This window comes from Heliconius melpomene, chromosome 19 (genome assembly GCF_056956725.1).
Source record: "Heliconius melpomene rosina isolate 202511_hmr_F chromosome 19, ASM5695672v1, whole genome shotgun sequence".
Lineage (NCBI taxonomy): Eukaryota > Metazoa > Arthropoda > Insecta > Lepidoptera > Nymphalidae > Heliconius > Heliconius melpomene.
This window is the reverse complement of record NC_140407.1, coordinates 7149296-7175828: the sequence shown is the minus strand read 5'-3', so window position 1 is coordinate 7175828 and position 26533 is coordinate 7149296. Positions and strand designations below refer to the sequence as shown.

Genomic DNA, 26533 nt, shown 5'->3' with positions numbered 1-26533 from the left:
CCTCTTGTCTTACTTTGCAAGAAAGCACGACTTCGGAAAACGACACAAGTAAAATAAACCATAAAATAAATTATTTGAATTATTTTTCATTTGAAAATTTATTTAATTTTATTTTATTTTTTATTTTAAAATTTTAATGGCCGTATGATTTATAGTCTTTGTCTCTTTTATTACGCTATAAATCATTTACGTCAATTTCATAGGCATACATAAAGTCAAAACCACAACGTCAGTTGTCAGTAAATTACAAGTATTTTCTCCAATTACTAAATTATTAGTTTACCATCATTTAAAACATATTTTTTAAAACGCTAATACTTTACAAATACAATAACAATTACATTAATTTTGCTTATAGAGAAATTTTCATGAGTTAACAATGTGGAATGTATATTTTTTTGGAATTATTTTTGTGATATCATGGTAAGTTATCATTATTAATTTGTTACGCTGACATAAATGAATTACAACAAACAACAATATTATCCTTATTTCAGTTCTCATTATGCAAATGCTACGCAAGAAAAGTCAAAGAACGAATTTGATTTACTAGTGTTTACACAAGAATGGCCTGCAACGGCTTGTAAAGAATGGAAAAAGAAAGACCCCTCTCACAAATGCTCAATGCCAACAACGGTGGATAGTTGGACAATACACGGCATTTGGCCAACGAAACTAGGCACGATGGGGCCTTTCTTCTGTAATAGAACCTGGATGTTTGACCCAGAGAAAATTAGGCCAATTGAAAATCAATTGTCACAAGTATGGGCCAATATATTTGGAGGTAAGAAAGAGCTTATGTGAAATCTTTTAATTTTTTATTGTGACACAGTTGGCCAGTACCTCAGTTTGTATGTAACAGTTGTGGATTCAATCCACAGCAGGTTGGTGAATTTATTTCCTTAATTTTATTGATCTGGAAAATCACTTTTTAATAATAGGTTCTCTCTGCCTACCTGCTTTATTCTTATATTTGTAATGTAATACAGTATTAATCATAGATATATTTGGTACTTATGGTGTGGGACAGGGCCAGACTGCAAAGGAAATGGTTTTAGATTGAAATCCCGTTTGGGGGAATTATTACATTTAATTTTTGTACTGCTCTCTAAGCCTGGGCATTGAGCTGTGCCCCTATATATCTTAAAATTTGTTCCCAAACAGTAGAATAATGTATGTTGATTCTAGTGTCAGTTATTCTAGTTGCCCAAAAAATATATATTTATAAATATAATAATATTTCAGGAACACCAATTTATCAGTTATGGTCACACGAATGGTCGAAACATGGTACATGTGCTGCTCAACTCAAGCAATTCAATTCTGAATTTAATTATTTCTCAATGGGTATCAACTGGTTGAAACAGTACTCTATGCTTAATATACTTAAATCTAGAAACATAATACCTTCAAATGATATCCAATACTCCATAACTGATATAAATGATGCAATAAAAACCGAGCTTGGTGTTAATCCGGCCATTGAATGTAGGAAAGAAGATGGCGAAAATAATATATCAGAAATAAGAATATGTTTCACAAAAGATTTGGAACTAACTAATTGTGATGGTATCGGTGCTAGACAAACTTTTGGGGAAAGCTCCATTTTGACTAACTGTAAATCGTCCAAAAACATTGTTTATCCACATTATAAAGTGAATAGTATGTATGTGCAATTGTATAAATTAGTATCATGGTTACAATGGTTCACTTTATAAATTGACTTTATTTTTAATTAAAATAATTATGAAATTTCAAAAATTTTTATTACATATTTTATTTAAACTTTATGGGAAATTATGATTAAAATTATTATTATACAATATATGTATTTTTTAGCTGATAAGTAATAAAAATAATATTTTCTTAAAAAAAAGAAACTTGTTTGCTGTATGGTTGACAAGCTGCTTCCATGCAATTATGTCTTCAGACTTATCTTAGGCTTTGGTAGTCTAGTCTTATTGTATTGTATAAACTTTGTAACATTTTTAGTGTTATTCTACATCAAGAGAAAAGTAATATATTTGGGTAAAAATTGAAACATAGTGGATATCTAATATAAATTACTGAATTGAAAATAAATTAAAGTAAAAAGCATATAAGAATTTCGACGCATTTTGATACGAGTATATCGCTTAGAGGGTCAGAAAGCTTGTATGTGTATGTATGGCTGCGGCGCGAAATCGATTTCTGCTACATTCAAATTTTTTTATTACATCAAATTTATGGCTTTAATTTTTTGTTTTTTAAAGAATATTAGTTCTGTAATTTGTTTGACGACATCACCGCGTCAAGGCAACTAGCCTGTCAGGTCTACTGTCTACTTTGCCAACAACAACCAATTTATCATGATAGTCTGACTGTCTTTTGTCTTCAAGTAGCAGTGGAGTCTTGTTTTAATTTTAAGCTGGACAAGGCTCTCTGGATAAGCATGTTTTTAAACAATGGATATAAAATAACAATTAAAAGTATGTACTTTAATATTAAATAGCCAGTATTTTTAATATTATTTTAGAGTGGTTTAATTTTCTTTTTATATCAAACTTATATTCTCCTATACATAATAATGTGAATATTATTGTAATAAATTTATTTGCAGTAATCAAAATAATTTATATCAAAAAGACAATAAGATTTTTCATAGCCTGTTATTTTTATATTTTTAACTGTGTTTTGCCTAGATACTTAAAACTATAGTTGGTATATACAGGGTAAATTTTTATAACTCTTTATAAACGTCACTTACCCACAATAAAAATTGTGAAAACATTTTATTTTTTTATTTTTTGTTATAATTTTTAAAAATTATTAATGAAAGATGCAAAAAACATTTTTGTATATTTTTTTACTTAATAATTAAGTTATTGAATTATACAATATCCTTACTGTTTGTTGCCAACTTAACGTGGGTTTATATAATTTTTTTTTTTTACAAATTTAGCACATATGTACATATTAAATATATTTTAGTGAACGTAATAGAGGCTTCATAATGTTTTATATTGAAAACTTTGAAAATCTACTTTTTATATACGTAATATTTTATTGATATTATGAAAAACATATGTATTTATATTTTTATTGCAAAAAAAATATTTTATGTATTTTTAACTGGGCATGGTTTTTAAATGTAAAAAAAGATTATAAGTTTTAATACATCCTCAATAAATTTCTTTATTGTGCCCGAAAATAAATAGGAAATCTATTACTTTTATCAGAAAAAAAATACAGATAAAATGAAAAAAAAACCCTTAACATGTGTTTAATAATTTATTTTCATTAAACTGAATACCACTTCATTTTTAAATTATACACAAAGTACATATACATAATACAACACTTGGCTTCCCTTTTTATGACATACAAAATAAAAAAAAGCAATTTTATTTCAGAAAGGCAAAGTATGTAATATTACTAAAATGTGTAGTTTTTATTTAAGTAGAAATAGATAAAGTAAAGTGTTTTTAATAGTGCGATACTCGTGGGTACAAATCTGTACGATTTTTTTTTCAGATTAATGTAGTAAATTAAAACACGAATTAACACGATAATACATTTTTAGTCCAGTGCTCGAATTAAGCCGTTTCGAGTGACATTTATATTTATAAAAACAGCAACCCTTTTTTTCCTTATAGCGAGGTAAACTGGGAACATAATGTCAAGATACTCTGTCGAATTTTCCAAACATTGCATATTGAATGGCGGAAGTCAACCCCGCGTTTCGTCCTTCGCGACTACTATACATTCCCGAGTGGAGATCGAACACACAATCGTCGCGTTTATAGTCCCACACTGTGCCACAACAACCTCTTTTATAGCTTCTGATATTTTCTATATGTTTGTAATGAACCTACTAACTCCATCTAATAAGAGCAGCGTCTGTAACTACTATGAAATACATTCCAAATGAAATACAAATATTTCACAAAAAAACAACCCACAACCATCACTCAGTGGAAATATAATATTATCTCAATAAATTGTTTTAAATGACAATTTTTAAAAAACAATATATAGAATATTCTAGATGTTTTACTTTTAAGTCAAGAGTCACAGGTTCAATTCCCGATTGAACCTTTTATCTATATAATAACCCCAAGGAAAGTAACTTAAAAATCAATAGTTTGTAACTTATTACTTAAATTTAATTGTTAAATATTTAAAGTAACTGATTTTGTGTGTACAGAGCTCCTTTTGATACAATAACAACTGCCGATGGGACCAGACCTGTAATGAAAAATATTATATAAATTTTTAAAATGATATTCAAACCATAAGGAAAGTATAATATTTAGAAATGGCAGTGCCTGGGTTATGGTGCCTACCTTTCTATGCGTGAAAAAGCGTGTAGCGTTCATTCTTTTACACATAAAAAGGATGAACGGTTTTAAAACAGATGAATAATACTACATATATACATATTTTTTAAAATTAAAAGGTGATTCCCAGTTTGACTTCTATGTATGTGATATTGGCTCTAAGCATGTACACTAAGTTTCATAAGTCTTATGTATGTTTGCATATCATTCTCGCATAAAAATTGTCTAATTATATGAACTATATTCTTCTTTTTTTGTTTTAACTTCACACTGTATCCTCGTGGTAAGACACTCAATTTCCATGAAGACACTTCCGCTGCCCACTTTCCGCCGAATCCCGGAGGCAAGGCGGATTGAGTGGCGAAACTCAAGGCGACATTCGACTCGCCACTCGGCATTTCACTCTTTACCAGAGCAAATGAAAATAAGAGATATTTCATTTCCTCGAATGGGAAGCGAACCCAAAACCTATCACATTTACAGTCGCACGCTTGGACCCCTGCGCCACGACTGGCCTTAAGGAAGTATGTATATTGAAGTTTCATTAAGTAGTTTTTAACATTATACCCATATCTCAAAAACTACTTTCTACCATTATCCACGCATTTGAAGTTTGTTTAATTTTTAAAAATAATCCTTTATTCACTTATTTCATTCTTTTTTTCCTAAAACTATAAATAATATGCTTTACCTAGACTTTCTAAGGACATTTCATATTCATCCGCTGTGAATATCTTCTTAGGGAATGTTGTTAACAATTTGAAGTTTTGATTCTTGGCATATTCTGCTGTATTCATTTGTACATATAACCTAAAAAAATATATGATAAATATTATATTGTTAGAAATCAGAAGCAAATGATAACCATATAATTTGTGGAAACAAGAAAATAAAAACACATATTGTCTATATGTTTCTAAAATATGCGGAAAAAGATTCTATCTAATTGCAATAAGTGATATATATCACTCACTAACAATACTTCACATGAGTTTCCATAATTTCCAATTAAGGCCATTGCCTATTTTAATTCTGGTTAATATTTACTAAAAATAAACTGAAATACACATAGAACTCACCTGACAACTGCCAACTGTTCTTTAGCACCAAACGTATGACAGAGTGTCTGTCCGTCCGGCAGTCTTATTTGTATACGTGTTTGTTCATATGTCTTTGTCGATGGCAAACTTGTGATAGGCGCAGGTATTGGGGCTGGTGCCGGAGCTGGTGGGGCAGGAGCTTGGCCAGATGCTGCTAATCTGTATGTTTATATATAAATTGATATTATAGTAGATCATTTATTTCATAATCTGAATTAATTTTGTGTTCTTCTAGCATTATTACTTTTTAGAATAATATTTACAGCTTGAAAACTAAACTCACTACTATGTATAAAATTTCCACAGACAGTGGATAACAGTGTTTTAACACTAGGTCTCCTCTGCCTACCCTGCTACAGCATATACTTACTTTCTTGCTTGTTTGTCAGCTTCAATTTGGGCGCGAACCCTCTCCCTCGCTCTCTGGTCCTCTAATTTCTCACGACGTCTCTGTTCCACTAGTTTTTGCATTTCTTGCTCTTGCATCTTTTGTCTTGCTTCTTGCAAATCTTTACCTGATTTGATGCGAAGCCTTTCCCTTTCTAAAGCTTCAGCCTGTAAATTACCATTATTAGATATGTAATAAGTTAATTCAAAAGAATTATGCTCTGATTTTCAAATTATGATAGAATTTGTTGAGGCTGTTGTTAAGTGTTTCCTACTTGAGGGAATGATTATTTCAATGTTTTCCTAGAAATGAAGTGTTGAGTTTTATCACTCAACATGCAATGTATCACTGTTAAAAATGTATGTTGTCATAACTGATTTGAATTTTGGAAGAAAACTATTGAACTTCACATCCTCTACCTACAAATAGGTATTTAAAACTACCCTCACCATGATACTATATTTTTAAAATGAAAAGAATACAATATAAAGCACAGATTAAACATTCAAAAATATAACCTTTTCTCTATCCTCACGCTCTTTTCGTTTCTCTTTCATCCTCTCCTCTAACAAAGCTAGCTGAGCTTTCTTTTCTTCCTCCGTCAAGGGTTTCTTTTCCTCTGTCGACTCAGAGAAACTGCTATGATTTGTTTTTGCCGCATGAAACTCCATTTCATCTTGATTTTTAAGCAATTTGTTGCATTCATCGCACTTAAATGACTTTGCTTCTTGTTCACTACTCGCGCTAGAGGAAGCTGCCGGTTCAGCGGCTACGGGCTCAGCTGTGACGGGCTCAGCCGTGGCGGGCTCAGGAGCAGTACTCGAGTTACCGGCTATAGTATATCCTTGACTAAGATCAGGTTCATCTGCATGAGCAAGCAGCCATTCCATAGCCGGCTCAACACCCTTATAATTTGTCACTGCTAACGCTTTCTCACTAAAACATTGATTACAACATTAATAACCTATCTATTGAAGTTAGGCTATAATATAATAAATAAATACGTACGCCCTCTCCTTTGGAAACCCCATTTCGATCAATGTTTGTATTTCCGCCATTATGCAATTGTTTATCTAGACACAATATTTATTAAATAATTATGGAAAATGTTATTCATTACTTGTCATTCGACAAATCGAGATATATTTTGTAATTTTTACTTACGGTTTTTTTTAAACATAGATTATAGATAATAATATTGACAGATTATAAATGTTCAGATAATATATGTAGCCACATAACAAGATAAACGGTATAGATAGATTTATAATAACATTACAATATTAAGTTAGTAAAAATTGTTACTGCTATAAGTTTATTTTATTCTTAAATTCGTATTTAGATGTAAAATCAAACAATGATAGTGTTCTAAAATATTTTTCTCATATTTCATAAAAAAATAAATGACCAGTACTAATACCAGCAATATAATAAAACTAATACAGATTGTCATTATTAATAGTACTAATACTAAAAGTCATTTCTGTGTGATGAGCTATAGTAAATAAAATATTTATTTATTATGGCTTCGCATAAAAAAATTCACAAAAGAAAAGGCATTCAAAACAGCGATCCAGGTAAAATTCTTGATTTAGTCATGAATCTGGACGACGAGACGTCTGCTCTTTTGCAAGTAAAAATTAACGTATATGTAAGCATATAAAACTAAATCAATTTATAAATAATGAAAGCTGAAAATTTATAAATAATTACTGTTTACTTTTTTAGTTGCAGGAAGAGTGCGATGCAGAAACAATATTTTTAGTTATAGTACATGGTCTAGGCTCTGAAGCTTCTATAGAAGTAATAGGTTCGATCCCTTTAAAGCGAAAACATAAGATATTTGTAAGCTACATGTCCTTATTTAGAATATATTTATACGTAGAAAAACTTTTGTATATTACTCCCTTTTAATTTTTATTTGTTGTTTTTATTTTAAAATAAAATAATATTTTTCAGATGACTCAAAAATTAGTGGATACTCTAAAATCCAATATGGAACAAACTGAGCTGCTATCAAATTTTCATACTGATTTTCAAAATATCGTTTCACCTGTAAGTATTTTTATATGTCATTAAATTAGTTTCGATGATAAATGGACCAGTGTTATTCGACCTTATTCGAACTATTCAATTCGATCCAGTAGGTAGTACCTACTTGAGTTGAGCACGTTCAAACAAATAAATTCTTTAATTTTTTTTTCACTGTATATCCCGCTCATAGCTGTGTAGTGTAGAAGGAACCAAGTGTCAAAACGTTCCGTTTCCAGTAAGACAACTATTTTCCGTCGAATTCTGGAAGCATTACATATTGAGTGGCGGAGCTTTTGTCTCGTTACTATAGCGTCCATTTCCTCGAGTGGGAATCGAACCCACAACTTGTTGCATTTACAGTCGTTCGCTTGTGCCACTGCGCCAAGACTTCAACGGAAAGGAAGTGTCTTTAGCTTAATAATATAATAATAATAATTAACATACAAAAAATCGAGGTAGGTATAATAATTATAAAATAAAATAAATATATATTTTTACCACAAAAATGAACTTTTTTTTTTCAGTTTCTTACGAAAGAAGCAAAGAAGCGTATTGTAATGTATCCATTATTAGATAAACCTTTCAGCATACTTGTTTGTGTGGTTGCGCCGAAAGTTCTAGAAGAAGATGTTGCTTTACTCACTCATGAATGCTTTTTGTGTGTATTTTATTATTTAATAGAAGCTTTTAGTGATAGTTTTTATTAGGATTTTTTTTATAATAAAAAAAAAAATCTTAAATTTCCTGACCTTAAGACCAGAGAAATACCAATGTTTTTTTATGTTATAACGAAAGTCAACAACGTCAATGTATATCATATAATATATTTAATTTTTGGTTTCACGCATCTATAGCATATAGCAGCCGGCACTTTGACGATATTTGAAGAAGCAAATTTTATTTTCTTATATTAACGTCAAATTATACAACAATATAAAATCTTTTCAGCAGTTTCGAGCTTAAATAGTAACAGATAAAAATACAAACTTTCATCTTAAAAATATAATCTATTTCTATTTCTATAGATTTTGCTGGCCCGTTCTACACAAGACTATCGCGTTAGAATACGAATGTACTTTGAAACAAAAATGTCAACAACTTCTTCGAGTTGCTAGAAGACTGTTTACACAAGTAAAATTTTGTTACTTCTCTAAGATTTTCTGCACGCATTATAATAAAAAATATTTTTTTAGCTTCTCGCTCCGTTCCCCAATAGGTACTTGCCGAATTCTAGAGGCATTGCGTGTTGTTCCTGAATCTGAACCATCTATACTAAAAAATAAAACTAAAATGAAATTAACTTTTCTCACGCTGCAGTCGAACCCACAGTACACGTCCCAACTTTTTTAATATAAAAAACTAGCATTTTAACAATTTTAATATTTAGGTGGCGTCACTAGACACTTTGCTACAAATAGCAATGGAGCAAGCAAAGCAATTGACCAAAGCTGATCATTGTTCTGTACTCTTAATTGATGTTGATCGTATGGAGTTAGTTGAGAGAATACGCCCTTCTAACACACAAGATGGGGTAAGTCATTTTTTCTATCAGTTTCATCCCTTTTCCCGCATAGAATGTTACTTAAAGAGAACCTAATGTTTGGAGACTCCGTTCCTCACCTTCCACTCAATTGTCGAGATATTGCATGTTAAGTGGTGGAGTTCAACGCCGTTCAACGCCGACCATTCAAATGTATAATTTAAATGAAAAACATTTAAAAAATAAACGTTTACCAGCCATTGTGGGACGTTATACATAACTGACTATATGCTATACTAGCGGCCCGCCCGCGGCTTCGCCGGCGTGAACTACATTATTATTAATTTCTGTCTCCATGACTACGTCCTAGTGACATCTATGCACAATTTGAGACTCGTAGCATTTGTAGTAACGAATTTTCATACAAACTTTTAACCCCAAAAACAACCCCTTAGAAGTGGAATATTGCAAATTCCCGTCTTAGCGAGCACCTACGTCCTATAAGTAACTCCTATGCAAAATTTCAGATTCCTAGCACATGTAGTTTCTGAGATTTCGTGATGAGTGAGTGACCTTTCGATTTTATATATATAGATGACAAAATATAACGGGGATATACACTCTAGAATATAATTAAATATAAAAAAAAATGTTTTAGCTTTCTTGCTCTGTTAAGAATGTGCATCACTGAATTTGGAGAAAGTGGAGATCAAACTGTGTTGACAATAGGTACCTACCCGGTAGGATACTGGTACCCGGTATGGCGGTTTTATATATACTTGGTTAAGAAACGACATTATCTAATATGTGTGTTTCTTTTAAGGGCGATACAGAAGTTATAGAGCGTAGGTTTCAAATGAACATTGGTATAACAGGACAAGTTATTAAAACTGGGACACTTATTAATTGTAAAGATGCTAGGATGCATCCAGCTTACGATACTAATGTTGATTGTTTGCCTGGACTGAATTGCAAGTTTGTATTTTTTATTTCAATTAAAGTATTTACAGTTTAACATAATTTATGGTAGGTATATTTGATTGCCTATTTCAGTGTTTTCCTTTGATTTTTTTATCATTTATTAAGGAGTAATTGAATTACACTAAAAGTTGGCCACATAATCTTGGTGATGATGAATTTGACAGTATCTGATTGTACCTATATGAATTGGTGATAGATTCGATCCCTATTCAAAGAAATTTACTCGAAAGGATGCCTTAATTACAAAATTAAAATATATTCCTTTGTTACGGTCTGGTTGGACATAACGTGGTGTTACTTAATATCCCTAAAATAGGCTGATGGTATAGAATTATGTATCTTAAGTCTTACGCCAGCTGGTTTCTGTATATCTAAAATAACATTAGAAAATTCGTGAAATTTCGGAATCTTCTTGCATGGGCGAAATTACAATGCTTATTTTTTCAACATATTTTGCGATTTTATGCATATATCAAACTAAGTATGCAAAAAGAAACTAATGCCATGACACTCCATTCTCCACTCTAACATTCGACAAAAAATATTGGGTAGTAGAATTCAAACTCAATTTAAATTATGCTAGTCTAAATAGTAATATAACATTTTCTAAAATAAACTTCTAGATCAATCCTTTTTTTCCCAATACGCGAACAAACTGGCATAATAGGTGTAGGTCAGTTGATAAATAAAATTGGTGATCCATACTTCGATCTGATGGACGAGGAAATGGCCCTCGCGTTCAGCATATACTGTGGCGTCTGCATCACGCACTCCGTCGTGTACCAGAAGATACAGGAGGCTCATATTAGGAACGCGTTAGCTAATGAGCTGGTTATGTACCATATGAAGGTTATTTACCATATAGTAAATTAAAAAAAAAAAGCTTAATATTTTAGCAGACACAATTGATTATAGGACTGATATTCCTATAGAAATGGTCTTGGGCTCATTTTAAGGATTTTTTTATTTTTATCCAAATATCCAAAAAGCAATGGGAAGTATATAAAATTATGCTAAAATGGCCCTCATGTACAGTACACGCTCAGGGTGAGGAGATCTGCATCACACACTCCGTCGTGTACCTACAAAAATATACTAGGAACGCATTAACACATGAGCTGCCATTGATTGAGAACTTCTACCCCAAAAACAAAGAACGATCGATGTGTCAGATGATCAGTCGCTTTGTCTTTGTCTGCGTGAGTTATTGACAAAGAAAAACTCACTACCTTCGTTGGTCGTGGGTTAAATTCCAATAACTGGAAATATGAATTAACATTTTTTGATGCCATTGTGGTAAGGTGGCGCTGTGCGTTTGACTTCTGGTGGGGTTCCCAGCTTGACTCTGTTTTACACGCAGCAGGTTAGGCAACGTGAGCCTAGTATTAAGACACTCCGCTCGTCACCAGAGCGACAATTGTGCTCCTGCCCTACGACTTGTTGGGTTCCCACTTGCGCTAATGTTTTCTTGAGTGTAATTTTTTTTATTATAATTTTTTTGCCAAGGTTGCAGACCAAGAGGTATTTCGTGTTATTGATTGTACTGGATTTCACAATCATCCACATATCGGTAGTCTACATTTTAATTTGCGAGCTTTGCCTCTAAGAGAGTTACCTTGCTATGTGTACAAAATGTTCAAGGATTTGGAATTTGATAAAAAGTTAATATAATTTTTTTACATTCTTTATTATACTCAACTAGTGTTCTAAGTACGGCTTCCTCCGCTTGCTCTACTCAATGAGTCAAAAATGGGTGGAAGGTAGGGGACAAAGTGTTTTAACTCTCAACACTGGGTTCCCCCTGCCTACCCTGCTATGTGTGGGATACTGCGTGAAGGAAAAAAAAATCAATAATTATATCGTAATATTATCGTTCTGAGGCCGTTGTGGCGCAGGGCAAAAGCGTGTAACTGTAACGCGACGGATGTGGGTTCGATTTCCACTCGCCTGAATTAATTATTACTATATTTATTAATATATTTTTCATTTCTTCGCTCTGGTACCAACCAAGGCAAAAACCGCAGCGTCGAGTTCCGCCACTCAACATGCAATGCTTAGAAAATTCAGCTGAAAGTAGCGAACGGAGTGTCTTAACACTAGGTTCCCTTTGTCTAACCTGCTGTATGCGGGATACAGCGTGAAAAATTCGTTCAATTTATTTATCATTATTCTCTATAGGTTTAACATAAAGCAAAAAAAGTTAGTTAGGTTTATCCTACATGTGAAGAAGGGCTACCGTGACGTGCCGTACCACAGCTGGTTGCACGCGTTCAGTGTGGCGCAGTGGGCCTACGCAGCTATGAACAGTTATAAATTAGTTGCGAAAGGATATTACACGTATGAATATTTGATTGGTTATTTTATCATTATTAATAATATTTTTTATAAGTAGAGTTTTTATTATTCCGTTCGTTTACATATACTTAAGTAATTAGTAGTGTAAGATTTATGCTTTTATAAACTCAGCCTTCATATAATAATGCTAAAAAAATATTTTAAAAAATATATTGTATTGAGCAAAATGTGAATGGCTTCTACGACTGGTCTGGTACTGAGATATATTCAAGCTTTTTAAATGTAGATATTTATATAAAAAAATCATAAAAAACACCCAAATATTAAATATTATTTTATTTGATAACTTTTTATTTCCTTTTTCTACATTTCAGCGATTTACAAGCTCTTATGTATATAATAGCTGGTTTAGTTCACGATATGGACCACCGTGGAACTACTAACAGTTTTCAGATTCAGGGACGTAAGTTCTCCATTATATATTTAGCTTTATAAAGTCAAAGTCAAAATATGCAACATAAGTAAGTAAGCACACGTTGTTATTATTTTATATATGAATTTCAAATAGAAACGACCCTTGCCGCGTTATATTCAAGCGAGGGTAGTGTAATGGAGCGCCACCATCTGGCACAAGCCATGTGCGTCTTGAACACTGAAGGCTGTGACATATTGGAGTCCTTACCGAGGAGAGACTATGATAGAGCAATCATATTGCTGCGTGACTACATACTGGCGACAGATCTGGCCAATTATTTTAAGTTAGTTTTGCTACTGTGTTTTGTTCTGGACTTTAGCTTTCGACACATATATTCGGGTAAATGTTGTCTTTTTTTATTATTTATTCGGGCCAAATTTCTGGGTTGGGCACCATACTATTATGGAGTGGGCACGGCCCGCGCGGTCCCCCGTCTTCCTACGCCCATGGCTGCACCTTGTTGTTTTAACAGAACAACGAAGGGAAACTATGAAACTGTTTTTAATATAATAATTGACCCCCCTGAAATCGAACCCACAAAAATGCTTCTATCAAATAAAATCTTTATAAAATTATTCTTACAATTACTATATAAATATATTATAATTAATAAACAATAACAATAACAGAAATTTAAACGAATATAAAGCGATATCATACGATTACCAAAAAGGCAATCGTATACACACGAACGCCCTCCAGTGTCTAATGATGAACGCGGCGGACCTCAGCGATCAGTTGAAAGACTGGGGCAGTGTCAAGAAAACCGCAGTAAGTGTTCTTTCTTTTGTTCTTTATTAAAAAAATATTTTTTAAAATTGATATTTAAATATATGAACGAAGAAATACTTACGTCGAATTATGTTAATATTTCACACCATCGTTGCACCTCATGGATGTTCTCCCTATAATAGGAACGATAAATAATAGGTAAGTTAAGAAATAGGAGGAGGAAGGAGTACAAATTATAAAAAATAATTTGATTTTTTAATTTTACATTTTTTCGCTCTGGTAACGAGGCAAAGCGCGGCGTTGAGTTCTATCACTTAACAAGCAATGACTACAAAATTGGGCGAAAAGTAGGGAACGGAAGTGTCTTAAGGGGGGACGGATTTTCGTAACAGTATGTCCCGGATTCTCTTTGTAATGATCTCTTTTTTTTACATGTATTCTATAATTGTGTATATTTATCTTTTTTATTACCGGTTAATTTCCTTCGTGTGTTTTCCATACAACGTGACATTATCGAAATGAATTGTGCTCAACTGGCACGCTCGAAACGCCAAAAATACATAAATCTCTTTGTAATGCTAAAAAATACATAAATTCTATACAGTCGGCGGTGCTTACGGAATTTTTCCAGCAAGGCGAGATGGAGAAGTCTCGAGGTGATCTCCCCGTCACCATAATGGACCGCGAGAAGTGTTTCATACCTGACTTGCAGATACAATTCCTGAATACTATATGTTTGCCGCTTTTTGAGTTAGTTGTAAAAGATAAATATATATATTTTTTATATATGCTGATATGTGTGAGGTAAATTTATATAGAGTTATAATGTGTATCACTCCTAAATGATATTTTAACCCATTCTCGATGTATTCATTGTGACATGAATGTGGGGAATGTCAATCTATTGCAGAGCCTTGTGTTTGGGTTACCCTTCGTTATCCACTTTCCGTCTATAGAGTACGCAGTAAATGCTGAGTGGCGGAACTCAACGCCACGCTTTGTCTTTGTTTATCTCCATACGAGGTGTGTTCAAAAAGTAAGGTGACTTTGTATTTTTAAGAAAAAATATTTATTTATTTATCAATATTTATGTTGTCCCCTTCAAAGTAATCCCCCTCAGATACAAAACACTTATGCCAACGGTTTTTCCAATCGTCAAAGCACTTCTCATAAGCACTTTTCGGTATAGCCTTGAGCTCTTCCAGCGATGCAGTCTTTATCTCTTCAATCGTTGCAAATCTCCGTCCTTTCATAGGTTTCGATATCATAACCATATACCCATGATTCGTCACCAGTTATGACCCTTTTGAGTAAATCTGGGTCGTCGTTGACGTCATTCAACAGTTCTTGAGCGATGCTCATGCGACGGTTCTTTTGGTCAAAATTTAGCAATTTCGGAACAAACTTCGCTGACATACGTCTCATGCCCAAAACGTTAGAAAAAATTTCATGGCACGAGCCAAGCGATATACCAACATCCTCAGCAACTTCTCACTTTATTTTATTTTTTACACAAAATTTGATGCCAAATCCTTAGATCCATATTTTTCGATAGCAAGAAATCGCCGAGCACGCAAAACACTTATAACCTTTACGCCTCTCCCAACCAAACAAAAAATGCTATACACTTGAAACTTGGTACAGATGTTCGGGAAGAGTGTACCAACATAACAAAATAAAAAAATCGATAATCGAAAGTACGTTGCCCGCCAAATTTGAAAAGTCACCTTACTTTTTGAACACACCTCGTATAGCCGAGCCTTTCACCATCATGTGTATAATCTGATACTTGACAACAATGGCATATATGTTTTTTTTTGGATATTCATTGGTAGGCAAAGGGAAACTAGAAAGCTAATATTAAGACTCCCTGTTCTCCATTTTCCGCCAAATGTGAGTGAGGAAATGAAATTATTAAACATTTCAATCCTCTGAGTGGGAATCAAACTCACAACCATTTAAAGGCGCACGAAAGCCACTGGGCCGTAACGGCCTCTGCAATAATAATAAATCCTGTCTTATTGAAAAATTTACTTTAGTATAATATCAAGAATTATACCAAAAGCTCGGCCGTGTCTCAAGATACTTGAAAATCACATGTACAAGTGGGATGCTGCGAAACCGATATTCTCTGAGGTAATCATATACATACTATGTATATTACTAGATATAAGTAAGAGCAGCCCTGATATGTGAAATAAAACTATTATTGGAGACAATTATTATCAAATAAGAAAAATGGATTAACAAAACATTTTATTTTTATTTTTCTCTGCACATTTGTGCACGCTATTCTCAGTCTCTTGTTTTATTACGCTCGGTTCATAAATAATAAAGTGATTATACTTTTTGAGTGATCATAATGTAAATATAAAGTGGTGATCATAACTTTTTATTATTATTATATTGTTATTATTTAAATAACTAATATAATGTTTGAGGCCATCATGGTGCAGTGGAACAATAACAAACTGTAAGCGCGACCGTTATGGGTTTGATTCTGATTAATAATGTTTTCCCTGCCTGTCGTGCTATATGCGGGATACAGCGTGAAACTAAAAAAAAATATTTTATAGGTACCCATAGCAGCTGGACTTTCTGTCTTGCTAAGTCCCGAACTAGACAATTTGATCGAACAAAATATAAAGGAACGAGAAAAACAAAAATTGGAAGAAACTGAAGAAAATGAACAATAATTTATTTTTTATTATTTTTATACTTATACTTAAAGGTTTTGAAATAAAATATTAATTTGTCATTAATTATAATTTTATTATTTTTAAATATAGATTAACGCCCCTCTGCTACATTTAAATAATGTTACAATTGCGTTTTAAATAAGACCCTTTTTAATTTTAAAGAAATATAAAGAACCATTATTATCTATCACAGAAATAAATCCTTTGGCACTATGTTTATAGCACTCGATTATTATATTTATATATAAATAAAAAAATAAATGGTAACTATATAGTTAATTAATTATGTAATAAATGGGAATGTTTGAAGAGTTTTGAACACCCGATGTAAATAGAGGGGTGTTGTGTTAGGAGTTTGTATGCCTGTCTGCCTGTGTATTTGCACGCCTAGGGGTGAATTCTAATAAACCATTTTTAAGAGTCTTAGTTTCAAATTTTATAAAAATCGGTGGCCACTTGTGGCCGGTGGTTACTGTGCATGTATATTATAATAGTGTAGTCCAAGCGGAACTAGTGTTTTTACAAACTGGTTATTAAGAATCGTCTTACCTACATTACAAAATATTGCAAATGCAGAGAAGTCGTATCTAATTAAGTAATTATGTGTAAATTATAATTATGAGAAGAAAATACAAAAAAAAAATCTCTTTTTGGATTAGCCACGACTTTCGCTAAAATTAACAGCCGCTCTTCGTTTTTACTTACTAATAGCAGAAATTTTCATACAATAAAAGCTAAATAACCTTATTAAGTTAGACTTAACCAATAAGTCCATTTTGTTTCGGTTGAAGCAGTTCCTCGATGAACTCTTTGACAACTTTTTCCAATTCCGCTTTTTTTGCTTCTTGTTTCCTGGAAAAGAAAATAAAAATATATATTTTTATTTAATTTTTCCATTTTTAAAAACATATGTTTAAATTAATAGACATTAACGATTACCAAAAGATTTTAAGATAAGTTTGATTATCACCAATTTTTTTAATGTTATATGTGGCTTTCATGGCGCAGCGGCATAGGGTCTGACTATAAAGGCGACGCTTGCTTCGATTCCCACTCAGGAGGATGAATTATTTTAATTTTCCTCACTCTGGTATCAAGACAAAGCGCAGCATTGAGTCACCACTCAACACGCAATGTCGCTAAAAAAGTTCATTCCCCACAAAAAGAGTATCCTCACACGAGGTTTCCTCTGCCTACCCTGTTGCCTGCTAGATGCGGGATACAGCGTTAAGCTGAAAGAAAAGAGTTAAATAATACTTACGTAGTCGTATCGGCGTCTGTCACCAGCTCGGTGTAGTATTTGATTTTGGGCTCGGTCCCGCTCGTGCGTACTATGATGCGGACGACGCCCGCTGGACTAGTGCAGGTGAAGGACACCATCTCCCCGCTAGTGTAGTCCGTGTCTAGGCCCGTGCCTATCACATCTAGGGGAAAATAGAGATTATTATTAAATATTGATGAAAAAGGGGGAAAAGTGGGTTAAGAACGGTTATAGAGTTCATTTTCGTAAAAAAAGATGGCTCGCGGAGGTTAAATACACGATCTCCTCGTTCATGAAGTCCGTGCTCGTAAATAAAATACATCTAGAGGAAAAATGTGCAAAAAACTTACTCAAATGCGCACTTTTAGTAGACTCTTCTGGTACTCTTACACCGGCGGTGAAGTCATTTATGAATGTCACTTTAGATGAACCCACTACCTTTGGATACTATGGAAAAATTGAAAATAAAAAAGTTTAAGGCTATGTATAATATAAATAATTGTTTGTAAAAAATTGGTAACTTATTTTGGTTGGCGGTATTTTGGTAGGAATTTCTTTAATAAGAAAATTTCTAAATTTTTAACAACGATATAATTTTAAGATTTTCCCCACGCACCGCCGAATTCGGAAGGTATTGTTGAATGGCGAAACTTAACACCGCCTCAATATAACTTCACATTAAAAAATACCTTAAAATAAAAAAAAATCAAAATACTTACCGTATTAGGTTCACCGTAATTTCTAATTCTACTAAAGATCCTAGATATAACAGAGGGGTCGTCGAAAGTGAAATATGAATTATATGAAACATGATAGCCATATTCTTTGTACAGATTATGTAAGTGTTTTAATAGGGATGAGCCCTTCGCATATAAATTTGATGCTAGTGATGCGACCTGGAAATGAACAGATTATATTTAAAAAGGAAACTGTATATATTTACTTTTAAAGTTTTATACAATGTAAAATAAGACATTAAAATGATATCTATATAAAATATGTTTTTTAGCTATTTTCCGAGATATTCCTCGTTGGGTGGCGGAACTTAACGCCACTTTTTGACTTGTTTAACAGAGCGAGACCGACTGGGAATCGAACCCACAACCGTCGCGCTTACAGTTCAACACCGTGACCGTTTTTTTTTGTTCTTTTTTGTTTTTCTTTAAAATTGAGACTTACCTGTACGGCCGCTGAAACTCCGTCTTTGTCGGGTACTCTATGATGACACATATAACCTATAGCTTCTTCGTACGCAAATAAAGGTATTTTACCTTGTTGTAATAATAAAAGTGTTGTGTTACCTGTAACAAGTAAAAAAGAAAATATAAAATCAAAAAACGTTAATAAATTAGTAAATAGGTTCCTCTCTCTACTCTGCAATATGCGAGACACACACCCGGCTTCTTCTTGTTATTATATTATAGCTAAACTAGCGGACCCGGACGCGGCTACGCCTGCTTGAAATATAAGAATATAATTTCTATAGAAATATACTATTATATTTATTTTCATAAGGATGAAAATCAAAATGACGCGGTAACGAACGCGGTCGCGTAGCGACGACGGTTGTTATTAACATGGCAGAATAAATTGCATGTCAAATTAGAAAGTATTTTAATTTATTAGTATATATGTGTAATGTAATATTATATAGCCTATAGCACTTCTGAAGAATGCAGCTTTCATACAAAACAAAAACAAAGTAAATCGATCCAGTAGATCCAGAGATCTTAGCGTTCAAACAAACAAACAAACAAACCCTTCCGCTTTATTATATTAGTATAGATTACATACTCTTTGTGATATTCTGAAAAATTTTTTTTACTTTCAAGTTTCATCCAAATCCATTCAGTAGTTTTTGCGTGAAAGTGAAACAAACGTCTATTCTCATAAACTTTCACAGTTATTATATTATAAAGGGGGCAGTTATGTTAATCTATATATATAAAAGGACTTGTCCTCACTGACTGAGGTAAGACGCACGCACAGCCGTAACCGCTGAAGGTAGAAACGTTAAATTTGGACAAAAGTTTACTATCGTAATCTGGACATCCACTAAGAAGGGATTTTGAAAAATTTTAACCCTAAGGGGGTGAAATAGGGGTTCAAAGTTTGTATGGAAAAAAAATTAAATCGGCACCGATTTTTATAAACTTTGAAATTTAGATTTTTAAAAGTATTTAATTGAACACGTGTTTCATCGTTTTCCAGGATTTTCCCCAGAAGGGTGCAAATAAGGGGTTGAAAGTTTGTATAGGTTTTTTTTAAATCGTCACCAATTTTTATAAAATTTGAAATTCAGACTCTTAAACGTATATAATTAAACACATGTTTCATGGTTTTCTAGAATTCACCCCCTAAGGGTGCAAATAAGGGGTTGAAAGTTTGTATGGAAAAATCTTTTCTCTATACAAACTGGATCTAATCTGGATTATTATAAAATTAGAAATTTAGACTTAAAACATTTCATTGAACACATGTTTTATGATTTTTTAAAATTCACCCCCAAAATACGCAAGCGAAGCTGCGCGCGTCCGCTAGTATATTAATAAGGGGAGGTGGCGGCAGCATCAGGGGCACAAAGTTTGACTGTAAAAGGTTGTGGGTTCGATGCCCACTCGAAAAAATGAATTTTTAAATTTATATTTCCATTTTGTCCGCTCTGGCGTCGAGGCAAAGCGCGGCGATGAGTTCCGCCACTCAACACGCTATGCCTCCAGAATTCGGCGGAAAGTAAGGAACGAAGTGTCTTAACACACACTCTCATTAGGTTCCCTTTGCCTACCCTGCTGTGTACGGAGCCTGCTTTGTGTGCGGGATACAGAGTGAAGCTGATTTATTTATATTAATAAGATTACGTCATACAGCGTGAAACAAAATATATTTACCCATCCACTTAAATCCAGTAAGTGTTTCCACAAACTGCGCCTTGTCTTTCGCAATGGCTTGAAGCATCTTGGAGCTGACGAAACTACATAATACATATACATCTTCTTCGTTAGCCTCATTGTGGGAATAGTACTGATTTAATATCCACCATCCGAGAAGAGAACCCATTTCGTTGCCCGTGAATACTTTCCATGATTTCGAGCTTTGAATAATAAAAAATAGTATTATTAAGAGTAGTACTACGTATTAAGAGTGGTACGTGTTGATCAGTGTATTAACCCTCTACCTGCCCTGCTATAATTATGCGGGATACAGCGTGAAGCTAAGAAAAAAAATACAAAACATGTCTTACTCATCATCATATTCAGCCACAGCCAATCTATCTGCATCAGGATCGTTGACCAGAACTAATTTGACGCCATTTTGTTCCGCCAATCGTTTACTGAGATCCAAACATTGTTTTTCTTCGGGATTCGGAAACTTCACTGTTGGGAAATCGGGATTTGGGTCTTGTTGTTCTTTCACGCTTATTGGTGGCTAAAATGAAGTTTTTTGTTTTATTAAAAAAATATAAAGTTAGTATATTTATATTATATTGAATGATGTAATATTTCACATTTTATTATTAGTAATATAGCTGTAATAGATAATTTTCAATTCGTTTATTTCTTCATAAAATTTACCTAAATGAAAAATAGATGGCGCTGATTGAAACTGAATCGCGCTATCATTACGTTCAGCTCGAAAGCATAAATAAATGTGGTTTTGAAAATTTGAACCATTATTTTCATTTTTCCCTCTGGTGAAAATATATTTTTTGAGAGACGCTCTAAGTGTATACTTAGACGCGTCTTGTATTAATATCTGATAAACTAAAGTTCATTACAATAATATTGCATAATAATTAATAAGTTAATACTCAATAATATTACTATTAACAATAATTATTTACTATTAAAACAAATATTTTATTGATTTTAAATATGTATTTTTTTTATCCCGCAGATTGTAGGGCAGGCAGAGAGAAGCTTCAAGGTAGAGTTAAGACACTTCTGTTGGCCACTTTCCACGGAACTCTAAAGGCCATGGGTGTTGAATGACGAAACTTAACGCCACGCTCTGCCTCGTTAATAATGCAAAACGAAAATGAAAATATTTCATTTCCTCGACTGCGAATCGAACCCACAGTTTGTCTTATACAGTTAAACGCTTGCTCTTAAATATAATATAATTACCTTTAAATTAGCAGCTTGGAAGGCATTTACAATACATTCGTAACCAACACCGTGCATTGCACTATAAACCATATTTATTTGAGCTTTTCTATTATTTTCCAATATTTCCTCGTGTAATAATGACTTTATGTACTCCATATACTTAGTGGTGACTTCTTCAGTGCAGTCTTTCACTAGATCGTGTGTTCGAATCGCTTGTATGTTCCAATGCTCGTCTGGTATACTGGAATATGAAGTTTTGTATTTATATACTTAGGTATATAAAATAGAAGCAAAAAGGCGGTGTCACGCTTTTTCCGTGCAAACCAGGGTAGATAAAAGGAAGCCAGTGTTAGGACACTTCGAAACATTGAGTTTTAAGAGGCGGAACACAACACCGCTCTATTGTAACCAGAGTGAGGAAATGAAAATATTATTCATTGACCTGAGTTGGAATCGAAGTCTAAACCACCACGATCACTAAGACACGACGACGTCAAACATGAAGCGACGGCTGAAAATTATACAAAAAATATATAATATGGTTATTTTTTTGTAATAAGTAAAATTATCCAAAAGTACAGAATAATCTGAGATAATTTTAAATCAGTAACCGTAACCGAAACAGACAGCGTTCTTCACATATCCATATCCAGATCCAAAATACTATATTCTTAACATCTCTAATAATTACATAACATAAGAACTTTATTACTTACTGTAAACAACTCCAAACTTCGTCCAATATGTTATCATCATGGGGCGTTATAACCTGGGACCCATTTCCCCAGTACACTTTGTACCCATTATCTTCTTTCGGGTTATGGGAGGCTGTGACCATGACACCCGCGGCCGCCCCATATAAAATGGTAGCGAAGGACACTAAAGGGGTCGGACAAACTGTAGCAAACAGATGGACAGGAATGGACGATGATATGAATACTTTTGTTGTCAGTTCTGCAAACCTGGAAATTAAAAATCGACTGTAATTTTTTTGGATGATTGGAATCCAATTCAATTGGATCGAATTTTTTGGATGTTTATTCCACTTTCACACATAAAGTACTAAACGGGTTTAGATGAAACTGAATAGTAATATAAATTATGCACCAGAATAACACGTAGGCTACAATTTAGGTAAAGATTTCGTAACATTTTGGCTGTAATATAACAATACCAAAAAGATATGTGGGCTGATATCTTCGCTCTGGTACCAAGGCATAAGCCCAGGGTCGAGTTCCGCCACTCTATACGCAAACTCTGCATTCTGCATTTCTTCGAAGGGATCCAACCCACAATTATAGCGTTTACAGTCGAAAGATAAATCGGACGCAAGTCAGTCACTCGTCTGTCTTTAAAGCATTCATAAACTTCTTGTCGGGCTATACATGTTATTACTTTTATTTTCTCACTCTGGTAGCGTTTATGTGAAATAAAAGTAATTGAAATATATCTTTCCGCCAAATGGAAATCGAACTCCCAACAATTAAGTTTACAATCAGACGCTATCCACTGCTACACTATGATATCAAGTATAATAAAACATTCTAATCAATATATAATTGACCCCTGTGGTGATATCATCTTGGCAACGGTTATACAACTTACGTTAAGTTGATAAGAAATTCTTATCATTATTAATATAAATCAACCAAGCAAATATTTAGCATAAAAGATTAAGATAATAAGTATTTAAAATGTATTGTTATCAAAGACTATGCCTAAACTAGAGCTTTGACTATATAGTTTTAGTATTAAAGTAACTATATTAAGGTTAAGTAATTATTTTTAAAATTGTATTTTAGTTTTTTCTGGTTTAGCCGATTTCTTAGGATTTTTATAATATGTGATCAAAATATGGCTAACATCAAGCTCAGCAACTTTTGCTAAGGCACTACTTAGATATTATGTTATAGCTAAGCAAAGTTATTATAATATCATTTTATTATTACAACATAAAGAAAAAATGTAATGCGCTTTAAAGGTACATCAATTTTGCACAGTCGTTAAAACTGTCACAATGAATAGATGTAATTTTGTGTCTATATAAAGTTTGACTCAAATTGGTCCGCTTAGATAGGAGTAATACGGTGACCAATATACACACAGAATAATTGTATTATAATATGGATGAAATTATTTTCAGATATTTCAAAATTAAAGCCTCGAATTGAAATCTTATCCAATAAATTTATTTAGTTTTAAGTTATATTTAGTATTGTTTAAAATTATCACAAGCAAGGGTCACAAGTTCAAACACGTAAACGTCAATGTATATGGCAAAAAAATAAAATATTATTTTTACGGAAACTATTGATTAATAGAGATAAAAATAAAATCTAAATAAAATGAAAAACGTACCGTTTACTATTGTATCGTCCGTCAAAGCCCACAACGACACCATTTTGAAGTTGCTTCTGATTGCATACTTTTTTTACATAGGAACACAAGCCCTGAAATATGTAAAAAAACCTTCTAAACATTGCGAATTATAAGCATAACGAATTATAAGCATACCTACTATATAAATTAGTCGGACATAACAACATTTTTTGACATATAAATTCTAGCCTGCCTTCTGCCTTTTACGCAGTGGAACAAAACCTGTAGGTACCTACAGAAGAGTACAGAAGGGTACAAGTTCGTTCTAGACTCGTAACAATTATTATATTACAAGTATTTTCATCTCCACGTTCTGCACTGCGCGGCGTAGTATTCATAATTTTTAAACGCAGTGTCCTAACACTAAATTCTTTCTATCTTCTTATATTCGTTTGAACTACAAAAAACACTAACTTGAGCGGTTTGCAATACAACCACGTCATTCATGCACATATATCCGGCGCCCATACGACCGCGCAGACCCGCTGTGCCGAATTTCTGACGATGTAACATTGTCTTTTTCAATTTTTCCCATTTTGATTGTTTTATGTCGTCCAGTACTTCTTGGCGCGTTTCTCGATTCTGCAAGATATTTGTAATAAACTTAATTAAAAAAATACCAATAATAGACTTAATAGCTATACCTGTATGTGAAAACTTAAACAAAAACCATTTAAAATAAAGAAAAATTAACGAAATTACGATCGCCCCGTGCGCACGCACATCTTATTCCGTGGGTGTCATAAGGGAACATAGATAAAAGGAAATGGGTAGCAGCATCTTCTAAGAACCTAGGCCTATAGGATTCAGACAATATTTCTACATGTCCTCAAAAGTTCTTCATTATATTTACACCTTGAGTGCTTACCTATAAAATGTGAACAAGTATGTAAATAATTTATAGGACAGTCTCTCAACAAACAAATTTATACAATATAATAAAAGAATATTAATTACAAAAAAAAATAAAAACATAAAATCATAATTAACTTAATACATTTTAAAGTAGAATGTTATTCACATCGCTTAAACTATAATAACTATATTATATTTAAAATATATACAGAATAGACAGAGCAAAAACTAATATTAAGATTTTCCGCCCATTGTTGATTGGGGGAAATTCAAACTGTGCCTCACCCTACCAAAGCAGGGAAAAGAAAATAAGTTACCTTCTTGTGTGAATTGAACCCACTACCTAGATGATAATACAATATATGTAACACAATGATGTCATTATTATGGCCGATAAATATTTTCATGACAATATAATTTGAGTTACAGTGAGAATAATGAGCATTCATTTATAAATCAATCAACTACATTGGTACGACCTTCATGCTCTCTGTAGAACAACCTTGGTACTTGTTTCTTTAAAAGTTTACTAGATTTATCACAATTGTTCATATAGGTAAGGATAGTAAAAAGTAATAATTTTAAATCATTGGTATTAATAAAGTCTTTAATGAAAAATATAAATTTAAAGGCTTTCTAAATTAAAAGTGAGGTCTATTATTCAAATATTCATATATATCAATATATTTAATTAGGAATGATTTATTATTTTTATTTTATTCATAAAAGTTGGTTAGTTGTTCAATATTTAACTTTTATAAAATTCAATTTTACTAATTGGTTACCTGATATTCTGTTGTTCTTGTAACATAGATATTATATTATCCGTAGCATAGAGGTGCTAATATATTTAATTATTTACATAGCACATAGGTACTTTTAAAATTTATGCATATTACTCGCCTTATCATGTTTGAGCCATCCATTAACAGCCGTATCTAATTTAGAATCACCGCTATCACACACTAGCATTTTTCTAAACTTTAACTTTAAATGTTGTGTGATAAATTTAAAAATAATTTTGAACTAAAACTTGATATAAATAATAAAAACGAGATATAAATAATAAAAAGTATAGTTATCTTTTGGTCTAGTGTTAAATATTAAATGTCTAATCGTCACTTGAAATAAAATGAACCGCTTTAACTTGTTCCTACTTGATTTTTAAAGTCGATGAAATACGAATATATCGGAAGCTTGGCGAATTTCGTTTCTATATACAAAACATTTGAAGTTTTAAAGAATCTTGAGCTTTATTTTTATTAAAATAAGTTTTAAAATACCATGAGTTTTTACAAGAAAATTGTACTGCCGACTGTGATGACAGTTCACAGTCGGCAGTAGGGATGCCCGATGATCATCGCTTTTCGACTTACATCAATGTTAGCAGTTAAAATATCGATGTTTTAACACCGACGTTGCATTAAAT

The 26533-nt window shown here is 32.7% G+C and overlaps 4 protein-coding genes across 4 annotated transcripts; 2 read left to right on the top strand and 2 right to left on the bottom strand.

Annotated features, from left to right (window-relative positions):
• Positions 1-242: 242 nt before the first annotated feature.
• On the top strand, positions 243-2507 carry RNaseX25 (Ribonuclease X25). Its single transcript, XM_085202961.1, has 3 exons — positions 243-423; positions 498-784; positions 1246-2507. The coding sequence occupies exons 1-3, from the start codon at positions 380-382 to the stop codon at positions 1716-1718; spliced, it is 804 nt and encodes a 267-aa protein (XP_085059087.1). The 5' UTR covers positions 243-379; the 3' UTR covers positions 1719-2507.
• A 750-nt stretch (positions 2508-3257) lies between these two features.
• LOC146528563 (UBX domain-containing protein 1) lies at positions 3258-7020 on the bottom strand. Its single transcript, XM_085202960.1, has 6 exons — positions 6816-7020; positions 6326-6743; positions 5790-5974; positions 5399-5578; positions 5011-5129; positions 3258-4227 (listed from the first exon to the last, which is right to left on the bottom strand). Exons 1-6 carry the CDS (start codon positions 6863-6865, stop codon positions 4160-4162), a joined length of 1020 nt encoding a protein of 339 aa, XP_085059086.1. The 5' UTR covers positions 6866-7020; the 3' UTR covers positions 3258-4159.
• Positions 7021-7329: 309 nt separating this feature from the next.
• LOC146528562 (cGMP-dependent 3',5'-cyclic phosphodiesterase-like) lies at positions 7330-17119 on the top strand. The gene is made up of 16 exons (XM_085202955.1): positions 7330-7458; positions 7536-7652; positions 7767-7862; positions 8366-8499; positions 8867-8972; positions 9229-9372; positions 10145-10296; positions 10926-11151; positions 11809-11963; positions 12481-12639; positions 12972-13060; positions 13166-13355; positions 13702-13843; positions 14409-14554; positions 15844-15940; positions 16381-17119. The coding sequence occupies exons 1-16, from the start codon at positions 7330-7332 to the stop codon at positions 16498-16500; spliced, it is 2202 nt and encodes a 733-aa protein (XP_085059081.1). The 3' UTR covers positions 16501-17119.
• Positions 16556-26409, bottom strand: Pgm2a (phosphoglucomutase 2). Its single transcript, XM_085202956.1, has 12 exons — positions 26008-26409; positions 24664-24831; positions 24229-24320; positions 22587-22832; positions 21889-22111; positions 21006-21190; positions 20653-20855; positions 18944-19065; positions 18484-18660; positions 18115-18211; positions 17765-17927; positions 16556-17355 (listed from the first exon to the last, which is right to left on the bottom strand). Exons 1-12 carry the CDS (start codon positions 26074-26076, stop codon positions 17262-17264), a joined length of 1839 nt encoding a protein of 612 aa, XP_085059082.1. The 5' UTR covers positions 26077-26409; the 3' UTR covers positions 16556-17261.
• Between the last annotated feature and the right edge of the window lie 124 nt (positions 26410-26533).